The 12,133-nt window shown below is 27.6% G+C and overlaps 2 protein-coding genes across 4 annotated transcripts; one reads left to right on the top strand and one right to left on the bottom strand.

Moving 5' to 3' along the window:
* Nucleotides 1-1,866: 1,866 nt before the first annotated feature.
* On the top strand, nt 1,867-6,454 carry LOC145751220 (8-amino-3,8-dideoxy-alpha-D-manno-octulosonate transaminase-like). Of its 2 annotated transcripts, XM_082567324.1 has the most exons (11): nt 1,867-1,995; nt 2,287-2,462; nt 3,006-3,169; nt 3,293-3,426; nt 3,890-3,980; nt 4,126-4,251; nt 4,583-4,723; nt 4,802-4,940; nt 5,453-5,607; nt 5,680-5,784; nt 5,881-6,454. In XM_082567324.1, exons 1-11 carry the CDS (start codon nt 1,950-1,952, stop codon nt 5,906-5,908), a joined length of 1,305 nt encoding a protein of 434 aa, XP_082423450.1. In that variant the 5' UTR covers nt 1,867-1,949; the 3' UTR covers nt 5,909-6,454. The 2 variants fall into 2 exon arrangements, with proteins under 2 accessions (XP_082423450.1, XP_082423451.1); XM_082567325.1 differs by lacking the exons at nt 5,680-5,784; nt 5,881-6,454 and having other exon boundaries at nt 5,390-5,525.
* LOC145751221 (uncharacterized) lies at nt 6,415-10,773 on the bottom strand. 2 transcript variants are annotated; one of them, XM_082567326.1, is made up of 9 exons: nt 10,054-10,772; nt 9,751-9,835; nt 8,600-8,735; nt 8,116-8,305; nt 7,548-7,688; nt 7,235-7,334; nt 7,100-7,165; nt 6,904-6,996; nt 6,415-6,736 (listed from the first exon to the last, which is right to left on the bottom strand). In XM_082567326.1, exons 1-9 carry the CDS (start codon nt 10,221-10,223, stop codon nt 6,590-6,592), a joined length of 1,128 nt encoding a protein of 375 aa, XP_082423452.1. In that variant the 5' UTR covers nt 10,224-10,772; the 3' UTR covers nt 6,415-6,589. The 2 variants fall into 2 exon arrangements, with proteins under 2 accessions (XP_082423452.1, XP_082423453.1); XM_082567327.1 differs by lacking the exon at nt 7,100-7,165 and having other exon boundaries at nt 10,054-10,773.
* Between the last annotated feature and the right edge of the window lie 1,360 nt (nt 10,774-12,133).

Genomic DNA, 12,133 nt, shown 5'->3' with positions numbered 1-12,133 from the left:
AGGATTTTGATTCCTAAGACCGCGTAGAAGAGCAATGTACATAATTTCGTTTTTTAGGTTGCCTTTGGCCGCCTTAGGATAGGCTAAGCCCTTTTCCTCGAATTTCTTATGGCAAAAACAAAAGTGCGCACATCTTCTCCGGGCATTTCTATATGTTTGCAAGTTGTGCTCTTATTTTAAATGCATGTTGGTTTTTCTTCGTTGCTGTTTTGCCCTACTGCTTAGCTCGTCCAATTTAAACACAGGTGGGCACAATTAATCTAAAAAGAAACTTCGTTAAATAGTGATTCGTTACATAATACATTAACTTCGTTAACTATAATTTGTGAAATTAAATGAAATGTAACTAAAATTATCGATAACCGTTAACGTTAACATTTAAATTAAACCATCCTTTTGCATCAATTCGAAATTTATTTAAACTTTTGAATTAAAGAAAAATACTTTACAAAATAAGCTTTCTAGCGCCAGCTTGCAGTTATCAAAACTGGCAATAAGAATGCTGCACATAACTCCTCTTCCCCTTCCTGGCTAAAACCCACCTGTCTACCCAAAGTCTTATGATTTTAGCTTGAAGGGGACGTGTCATATTACATTCGATAATGTGATACGGTAAAAAGGTGATAATTCCTAACATTTATAAACTTAAAAAAAAAAAGAGATAACGAACTTATATTAACGGAAGCATAATTTAACAAAAGTTAACAGGTCCGATAATAATTTTTAAAGTTAACTGAAAAGTTAAATCTTTGCGCAAAAGTTAACTTCGTTAACCAACGGTTAGCGGGTTAACAGTCTATGGTCCCCACCTCTAAATTTAAGTGAATATAAACTAGCATATTTTCTTTGGATTATCTACTTGAGATCTTGATCAATGCAACTTAAGAAAACATGTATTTTTTTATTTGGTAAGTTGTCGGTGTCAAAAACCGACGATTTTTTGTCTTCACATTTTGAAAAATTTAAACAATTATAATATTAAGTACTTGAGACTGGTGAGATATTATTTGATAACAAAATGTCATTGTCAAAATTTTAAGGGCCAGTAGTACTATTAAGGGATTTATCATGACTTTTTAACGTCGTACGTCGTAGACAACCGAGCTTTGTATAACACACTCCGGGTCTCATTTAAACAATCTAGCCTTGTATAAAAACTAAGGGCTTTGTTTAACACCCCGAGCCTCATTTAAACACCCCAGGCCCCATATCTCGAGTCCTTGTATAAATACCCCGGGTTTTTTATAAACACCCCGGGCTTAATCTAAACACCCCAGGCCTCGTATTAACACCCCGGGATTCATTTATAATTCACGACTCTCATACAAATAACCTGGGCCTCCTATAAACACCCTGGGCCTCGTATAAACACCCGGAAACTAATTTAAACACCCTGGGCCTCATATAAATACTCCAGACCTTTTATAACACCCCAAACCTTATATAAACACCCCGAGACTTATTTAAACATCCCGGACCTCCTATAAACACCCTGGACTTCTTATAAATACCCCGGCCTGATATAAACACCCGGAACCATATTTAAACACTCAGGGCCTCGTATAAACACCCCAGGCCCCCATATGAACACCCCGGGCTTCGTATAAACATCCTGGGCCTCTAATAAACACCCTGGATCTCGCATAAACAACCCGTGCCTTATTTAAACAATCCTTACCTAATATAACACACTCCGTATCTCATAAAATATCCCCAGGCACCGAGGCGGTAAAAAATTTTATTTGGTCTTTCAAGTATGCCCACAGGGCTCCAAACTAACCCCGAACCTCACGGCTTCCCCGGGTCTAATCCGGGCCCACCTCGGGCCTTCCGGGCGTATTTTAGCAGGACGTCTGTTAAACAGCGGGAGACGTTAATAGCATGTTAGTTTGGGCAAACTGATTCTGTTCGACGTTTGGGATTAAATTTTAAAAAAAGTTTTGTTTGCTATGGATTATGCAAAAATTCTTGTTCCTCATGCCTGTTTTTTTATAGGTAAGTTTTTAGTTTATGTCGCTAAGCATAGTCGTAAATTAGGAATATAAATTTTAAAAATTAATACCAAAAAAAATGGCTGATCCTGGCATTTGGTTAAAAAGTTTATGATTGTGCCTAATTTTTTTTTTAAATAGCCATAAATATTAAAAACATTTACATCTGTCTTTTTAAAGAAAGTGATGCACAAAACTTATTATATATTAACATTTTTTCAATGAAAAAATATAAATGTAAAAAGTCAACATGAAAAATAAAAAACTTACTTCTTGGTTAATTTTTTTTGTTTAGACACAGGTTTTAAATCTATGTTACAAAGTTTTGAGACACTTGCCTACAGTTTCGAGAATGCAAAAAAAAGAAAACTAGCTACAGAAGATTTGACAAGAATTTGGAAAGATGAAAACAAAGAAACTAAAGTCATTCCATGTTTGTCTGTTCGTTCTGCATTAGATTTGTTTTTGAGGGTAGGTTAACGGTTGATTTGAAAAAAATTTAAATTAAAGCTCATTAATGTTTTTATGGAAAAGTATTTATTTAACAAGATAACTTTACATCAGGTACTTATAAAATAAACAGGATTGAATGGGCCAATAGATTGAATGTATATTATATATTTATCCAATGGACCAAATGAATTGAAGGAATTAAATGGGCTGAATGTATATCAAATGGATTGAACGGATTTAATGGGTCTCATGTTTTAAGTTTATTCTGAATAAGTGTCAATTCGGGTTAAAGTTTACTTTATGTAATCCTGATGTTTTAGTCAATAATGATTTGATATACATTGGATCCAAGCGTTCCATCCGATAACTATTTGATCCATTCGGTTCATTCGATCAATTTGATATACAATTAATCTATTCGATAACCATTAGATCTATTCTTTCGATTCATTTGATTACCATTTGATCCATTCGATTCATGCGGCCCATTCGGTCCATCGATCCTGTATATTTTTTAAGTACCCCTTTTTATCTCTAAATAATGGAAAAAATTGTGCATAGGTACAAGAGTTTCCACCTGGTTCAGAACTTATTATGTCTGCCATTAATATCCCATCTATGGTTCGAATTGTTAAGGAGCACAAGTTGTCAATTGTTTCTTGTGACTTAAATGTTGATACTTTGCAACCTTCACATACACATTTAGAATCTCTTATTACTGAAAAGTAAAAATTTTGTTTAAGTAAATATATTTTATTTTATTGTTTAATGTTAGTTTATCAAATATATATAAAACAAACTTTGTTTCTAGTGAACTAAAAACAAAATTTCAATTTTTTTTAACGTAGAACAGTTGTAGTTCTAGTTGCCCACATATATGGAAAAAGGTTTAATATGGATAAGATTATAAATGTTTGCAAAAAACACAACATTCTTGTTCTAGAAGATTGTGCAGAGGCATTTTCAGGATTAACATATAAAGGTAAAATATGACTGAACTTTTTAAAGCATGATTTTCACACCCATGTTGTAAAGTTTACTTTTTGATATAGTCTAGTTAATAATTAAAAAACAATTCGGTCAAATTAATTAAACGTTTTACAAACGCACTTTTTGAAAAAACAAGCATTTATTATAAGAAAAAGTTTAACATAATTATATGTTTTATTTTAATTAATCTTTTTGTGTTACATAATGATTATTATTTAAATTTTGTTAGACAAACAACCACTAAATTTAGAAAAATGTTAAATATCTATTTACATTATAATGCTAAATTTATTTTCGATTATGCTAATAGTGTAAATAGATTTATACATTTCTATTTTTATTTAAATACAAGACCTACTTTTTGATTAACAAACTTTAGCAAATTAAGTTATAATTTAAACTTAGATACAAAACTACAATTAAAATATAAATTTTAAATTTTAATGTCAATGTAGGTCACCCAGAAAGTGATTTAACTCTTTTTAGTTTTGGAACGATTAAATATTCTACTGTGTTCGGTGGAGCTGTTGTAAGAGTTAAAGACCGGTGAATACTGTATTTTATCTTTTTAATTTATTCAGATGCAAGACAATTTTGTTTAGTTAAATGTTATAGACAGTGTCTGAGTATTCATATAATTTATCAATAAACTTATGCATATCACAATTTAAACATATTATTTTTATTGCAGGTGTTTGTATGAAAAAATGAAAAAACTTCATGATACTTATTCTATACAGCCATGGGGTGAATATGCAAAGAAACTAATTAAAGGTTCTTTTATTGCTATAGCTTTTAATTGGACCACTCTTTTTAGGTATGGTACAAGCAGTAAGTGAAATGACTATTTGAAGATTTTATAATAAATACAAGGGTTTTAGGGTTTTATTGAATTAAAAACAAGGTTGAAAAGGAGTAAAATAACGCAAAACATATATTTGTATTACATTTAGTCAACGCCTTTGCAGTTTAAAGTTTAAATACTGTTTTATTGTTTATTTTTAATAAATAACTTAAAAAACATTTTGTAAGATTTTACGAGAAAAGCAAAAACATGTCAAAATTACATATTACAAAATTGTTTTTATTAGTGTTAATTATTAATTTAAAAAATAGTTGTAGTTACATCTAATTATATTTTATTTTAGGTATGGTGTTTCTTTAATAAGGGCATCAGGACAGAATCATAAAGATATTTTTGTTCCTTTGTTAAGAGGCTTTCCAAATAATTTTTTTCTAAATATTCGAAAAAGACCTTCTTTGCCGTTGTTGATTAATCTCTCACTAATGTATGTTACTGCAATATTCTTTATAAAATTAATATAAAGTCCTAAACTGAGTTTTTAATTATAATATTTTCTTTCTAGTTTAAGCCAGTACGAAGATATTAATTGTACTACTTCCAAAAATAAGGGAGATTATGTATCGCTAAGGTTACCTAGTGAAGCATTAGCTGCTGGTCAAAAATCATGGAACAGAAATTATTGGCTTTATCCTATTTTAGTAGTAAGTGTTTTAAACCTAATGCTTTATACGCATGTTTAGCAACTTTTTTTTGTATATATCTTTATTCTTGATGTGGGAAGGTCGAATGCGTCACCTAAACATAATAGTGTAACATTGGTTAATCCGACCCAGTATCAAGTTGCCTTTAGCAGTCTGGGATATTCTATAGATTATAATTGCCCGTTAATTATGCTACTGATTAAGTGCTTCATACTGTTTATCGTGTCTTTCTTAAGGGCGCAACAGCATGAGAGAAGTGGTAATTAAACCAACGATCTCATGGTGATGTAGCAAGTGTTTTTACCACTACACCACGCTGCCAGTTGCAAATAATAAATAAAATTTAAAGTAATGTGTTGTGAAGAATTTTATTATTGGGTTTTTTTATTTTCTTAAATAATATGTGTTTAAAATATTCTTACATCAATTACCATTTTACTTCCTGTCAGGTTATTTTGTGCACTAAATTTGTGTCCCTGTCTCATTAAAAGCTTGATGATTTATTTAAACAGGAAAATCCTGTAAAAGTTAGCAGATGTTTAAATGACCTTGGTGTAGATTCAACAAGGGGAACAACGCAGCTGCAGTGTGTTTTTAATTATACTTACAACAAATCTAGTTCCACCACTGAACTGGATAAATTGCAAACTGATATTCCACATGCCAAGTACGTGAATAAAAATAAATAATAAATAAAATTTGTAATACGAACTTATTACTAAATGTTTTTTTTGTATAGGTTTATAATGGATCATGTGGTTTACCTTCCTGTTCATCGACATGTGTCATATTCATCTCTTGATCAAATTTTAGTTGTACTAGGTCAGGTTTTATCTAATTTAAAGTAAGTAAATAAAAACGCATTTTTATTTATTACCTTTTTTAAATGTTGGTTTAATCTTTTTTAATATTTTAAATATATACTTCTTAATTATTAAAGGTGTAAACAGCTAAGTCCTCCATCCTGATGACTGAAAAAATTTTTTTTTCTTCATTTAGTTTTTATTTTGTAATGTTTTTATATTTGTGAAAAGAAAAAGGGAAGTGAATTATATGTTTCATTATTATGTCTTTAAATAAAATAGTTAAATAATTATTTTCTCCACTTTTAAAAAATGAAAAACAACTTACATTTTTTTGCAAAACGATTTGCATTTTTTATCAACAAGCAAGTGTGATATTAATTAAGTACCTAAACTAACCAAACAAATATTACATAGTTAAAATATGCATTATAGCCTCAATACAAATTAAGCCACTCAGGGAAAATTACATTACACAAAATTAAATAAACGTATGTATATCTTTTTTTAGTTGTTTTTGTGCTACTTTTTTACTGAATTCTTAGTGTTTACTTAACGTTGTTTGTATTGTTTATCTTATATTTAAGTATCTTATGTTTAAAAATATTTTTTTATCGATGCTTCAACAAAAATTTTACCTTGTGTTAGTTATATTAAACATTTCATTTTTTGTAAATATTTATTTATTATGCAAAAAAAATAAAACAACATTATAAATGTATACAAACTCTTTAACTAACAGCATATGTTATTTTAATTCACACAGTCAACACCTGAACTTGCACAATATTACATCAGGTGATATTATCATGTACCAGATATGCAATAGTGGAAGTTAGTATTCTTTTACTCCTTCTTGATAAAATTTAAAATAAAATAGAGTTGGTTTCCAGCAGTTGCTGCTATCAATGTAACATCATTGTTTCCAAGTCTTTCCCTGTCATGATCGATGCTATAAACACCAGAAGGCAGATTGCTTATTATTCCTGATGTCTGTTAAAAATTATATACTTTTAAACTTGTATAATATCGTAAATAAATTCCTTTTAATTTTTGATTAATGAAAATTTTGCTAATGAGAAAAAATTAATGAGAAATTTTTTTTTAGATAGTAATATAAGTTATATATTTTAAACAATGAATAAATATTAATGAGTTACTACTAAAGATGTTTTGTCAACAATGCGAATCATATTTAAGCCAGAACCTCCACAAACCACATGCTCTTTTCCTAACCACTGCCCACAATACAGCTAGATTTTAAACATACAAAAAAAAATATTTAGTTGTTAAACTAGAAATTTTTGTAAATATTTGAATCTATAATTGCCAAAAAATTATAGAAAATCTATTTACTGATGAGTCCCCAGAAAAATCTGCAGGAATGGTTTTCATGCATTTACCAGAGTCAAAGTCCCACACCTGAAATACACTACCTTGGTTATTTTATAAAGTTTTTTATTTAAAAAAATCAATCGTTATTACTTGTACCTGTAATACATTATTTTTTCTCCATGAAGATGTTAAAATATGATTATATTTTTTATCTATGTCAATTCCTTCACCACAAATGTGTGGTCCATAAATTCGCCTTTAACATAAACGATTATAATTATTTTAGATTTTCATGAACTACAAATAAAACTTTTGATTATAAAGACAAAAACATTTCATAAAAGTTTTAAATTTACAGCCAAAATAATGTCAAGAGTATAATGTTAATCTTGTTAGATATGCTGTAATAATGATAAGCAACTTTGTATAGCTTTCCACCAAATAAAATTTTAATTAAAAATATTTTTACCTGGTTGCATGATCTGCACGCATATCCCAAATTTGAATAGTATCGTCCCACCCTCCAGATAAAAAAATATTTTCCATAGTAGGATGGTGCTTTAATGCAAAAACTCGAAATCTGTGACCATCCATTACAAGTCTATCAATGCTGTTAAATGGAAAAATACAATAATACATTTTTCTTGTAAAATCCTTTAATACAAAATTTTAAAAAATTTTGGTAAACATGTTATAGGTATCCTTATTTGTATATATATTTATCCTCGATGTGGGAAAGTCGAATGCGCGACTAAAACATAGAGTAACATCAGTTACTCCGACCCAGTCTCGAGTTGCCTGTGGCAATTTGGGATATTATAGTTTATAATTGTCCAGTAATTATGCTGCTGATTAAGTGCTGGCTCAGCAGGAGTTCACACCAATTATAGCGCCTTACTCAAGGGCGCTACAGCATGAGAGCAGTGGGGATTGAACCCACGACCTCGTTAGTGGTGTAGCAAGTGTTCTTACCACTACACCACGCTACCACTACACCTTGCATGTTTACTTTAATCAGCTATTTAATTTATTTTTACCTTGTTTCACAGGTCTGTACTTTTTCTCTGGTTTCAATATCATAGATATTCATCTGTTCGGTACTCCCCCCAGTCACAAAATGTTTTCCACTGGGGGAAAGTGATGCAGACAAAGTCTGTCGAGGTTCATTAATAGTTTTCAACACAGCAGATGTTGAGATGTGCCAAAATTTTATCATTCCGCTTGCATCTAAGGACAATATAAGTTTTTAAAATATTGTTTTATAAAACTGTAAGTGATTATAAAACTACTCAACTAGTTTTTGTGTCAAAAGTATTTATTGTAATTAATATAAAAAAGAAGTTCATAAAAATAAGCTAGATCATATTTAAACACTAAAATTAAAAATTGTGTTTGTAAAATGTCGTACTGTTTAAAAGTTGGTAGATAAATAAAGTGGACACTTTTGTGTATAGTAATTGTTTAGCTACTGTTTTGTAAACTTTAACTTTTTTAAATTTTTAATTTTTAAAAATTAATGACATGTTGCAATAAGAAGTTCTCCACTTGGTGACAATTCAGCTGGTAAAAAATGAATCGATGTTACAGGAAGACGATCTGAACATGTGTCCTCATCTGATAAGTGGTACATTAATACACCTTTTGCAGAATTAAAAATCTAAATAGCAAAAGAGATGAAATTGTTTAGCATGGTACCCAAAGATAGAATTTAGTTTGTGCAGTAAAAATTATTGCAGGCATCTAATAAATGTTGATTTATAAACCCAAAATCAACAAAATCATTTAAAATAGAGATGCATATTTTAAATTAAAAAGGGTGATTTTTCAGTTGCTTGTTATTACTGAACAACTTAACAAATTTTAATCTGTGATGACCTTGGTACATTTAACTAATGATGTAATAAACTAACTTATAAATCATGGATTTCCAAAATAATATTGCTTGTTTAGCATATTTTCTATCGATTGTATATTTGTTTGTTTTAGGTGTAGTTTATTATTCCAGGCAAAATCTTAAGGGCAAGTTAAATTTATTAAGGAAAGTTTTTTTTCAATTAAAAAAATACTATATACTACAAAAAGGCACTTTAGTTTATTTTAAGACAAATTTACATCTTTACTAAGTTTCAGTCTTGCCAAGTTTTATTCAAATTTTAAATAAATGCAAAATCAATCAATTTTTTAAAATTAAAATTGTTACGATTTTAAGATAGTCAACTTTAAAAAATCATTTTTTTTAAACCTTAAAAAAACAATATTGTATATATACATTTAAAAAATTTAACTTTTTAATCTTCTGCAGTACATGTGAAAAATATAACCTTTTAATCTTAAGTTTTTTTTTAGGTTTATTAGGATTTACTATTCATTACAAAATAGACATTATCATATTACAAAACTGTGTTTGTTGCATGATGTTAATATAGAACAATAAAATCTCTAAATAGTTTTGGTATTTTTAAAATTAAATATTTTATTTATAGAGGAAATCTTTATGGGTAAATGAAAAACATACTGTTGAAAGAAAGTTCAATGGATATTACTAAATGTGAAACTTTAATATAAAAATGATAAGAATTATATAGATGTTTGTAAATAAACAATATTTAAAAAGAAACCCGAAATGAGTAAATACATTTAAAACCACATAACGGTGCAATACATGTACTAACCTTAATATTTCCATTAGCCAAACCAACTGCTAACTTTTCCCCATTTTGGGAAAACTTACAGCACATACCTTCACTAGATAGCTCTCTGTGTTAAAAACAGTCACTTAAAGTTACTGGAACTTTTTCACAAACTTTTTTTTAAAGATCAAACAATTAGATTACTGTTTTAAAGACCTTTTTTTTAAATTTTTTTAAAAACATTTCACATTATAACATTTGTCAACTGCATTAATAAGAAATAGAGACTAAATAACAAGTTGAAAAAATTTTTTAAATTTATCACACATTTTTTAATACACTTACACAATTTTAAGAATTTTAATATCTCCTTCCAAAAACAACCCCTGTAATTCTGGTTTATCTTGTTGATTTTGCAATAGACCTTTTCCATAAATTTGTCCTTCCATTGGAATTCTATTACTACTGTGATGGGCATTATGTTTTGAAGCTTTCTGAATTTTAGGTGAATACATTGCTAATGTGATAAGTTGGTCTATTTCTTATGAAAAAACAAAACACTAAGATTATTTTTTTTTATTGGACTTAAAAAAAACAAAAATAATAGAGTTAAAGGATGTAGCTGGTGTTTTAATGTTCCGCAAAATTAAACTTTTAAAAATATTCTTTAGGCTAATATAATAAATTATGATAGACAGGGGATAAGAACATATAATAACAACGTTAAGAGCAGTTCTTTGAGGTTATTTAAAAAAATCAATTGGCAAATAATCTCCAATTTTAACACTGTAAATGTTCATAACTTTTTAATTTGTCAAAGAATTACAAAATTTAATCCCATTTACCTATAGTGGCTTTTAAAATTAAATTGTTTCTACTTTAAGTGGCTAAGAAAATATATTTTAATATGTGCATGTTTTCTATATAAACACTGAAACAAGTTGCATTTTGCTTCTTATTTTTAATAAATATATAAACTATTATATGCTAAGTAAAATTTAATCCTGCACCTTAACCCATATTTAAGCATTTAAATGTGCGACCTTTATGACCAAACTGTTCTGAATTTTTTAATTTTTAAATAAATAATTTTTAAATTTGATATTAGTTTAGCGTTTAATGTTGCCATTAACTACAAGTAATTTTTAATCTCAAAACAGCTTTGTTTGATAAAATTATATTAACACTAGACGGCCAAGTCACCAAAAACGTTATTTAAATTATCAGTCCGATTATTACATTAGCAAATATTAAATAATTTGGAAAGCTACAAAATGTATTACTTACCTGCCAACACAATACGTCTAAACCAAATAATAGGGAATGAATAAAAATTATAAATCTAGTCTACGCAATTTCAAAATGTAAACTAGATTTATTTGATAAATAAAAAATGGTTCGAAATTATTTGATTATTTTTAAAATTATTCTTTATTGGGATGCATAGACATTACTTAATTAAAAATATTACTTGAACTAATTAAACAAATATTACGTATACTTTTTTTTAATTATTAGACTAAAAAATAATTTTTTTTTTATTATTCTGCGCTGCTTTAATAACAATCCCTAATTTTTATTAAATAAACAAGCTATTAAATATGTAAAACATACGAAAATTAATTTTTTAACTTGTTTTTATTTAACTAATATCATGATATACATTTGACCAAGATTTAAAAAAATAAAAACAACCTTTAAATTTCAATAAACAAACACTTATTAATTAGTAATTAGTAATAAAAATTAAATTTTTAATCATTTTTATGTTATAAATATCTTAATATATAACTGACCAAAATTTAAAAACCTGATAACGATCTTTAAATTTTAATAAACAAACACCTATTAATTAGTAATCAGTGATAATTCAATTTTGAAAATAGGAGAATCAGAAAACTTTATTATGACAAACAACATACTAGAATTTCAAAACCTTTAAAGTACTAGAACAAAAGTTATTTTGAACCAAAATTCGGACTAGTAAGAATAAAAACAACTAGATTTATTTGATAAATAAAATATGGTTCGAAATCATTTGATCATTTTTAAAATTAATCTTTATTAATAAATAAAATTATGCATAAACATTGCTTAATTATGAATATTAACTAAATAAATAAATCTAATATTACATAATTAATTATTAGACTAAAAACGTATTAAATTATTGGATTAAGAAAATTTCGGAACAAAATTATTTTAAAAGTTTTAAAATATCAATATTTACTTTTTTAATTAACAAAAGTAATTAAATATACTCAAAAAACAAAAATTAATTTTTCAACCCAGTTTTAAGTTGTTGATATCAGAATATACATTAGGCAAGTTTTAAATGCCTAAAATTGATTTTTGATTTTTAATTAATAAACAAACATTTAAATATAATAAACAAACAAAAATTATTTTTTTAATATGTATTTTA

The sequence above is a fragment of the Corella eumyota genome, chromosome 4, assembly GCF_963082875.1.
Source record: "Corella eumyota chromosome 4, kaCorEumy4.1, whole genome shotgun sequence".
NCBI classification, from domain to species: domain Eukaryota; kingdom Metazoa; phylum Chordata; class Ascidiacea; order Phlebobranchia; family Corellidae; genus Corella; species Corella eumyota.
The sequence above is the reverse complement of the archived record's forward strand: the minus strand, read 5'-3'. Positions and strand labels throughout refer to the sequence as shown.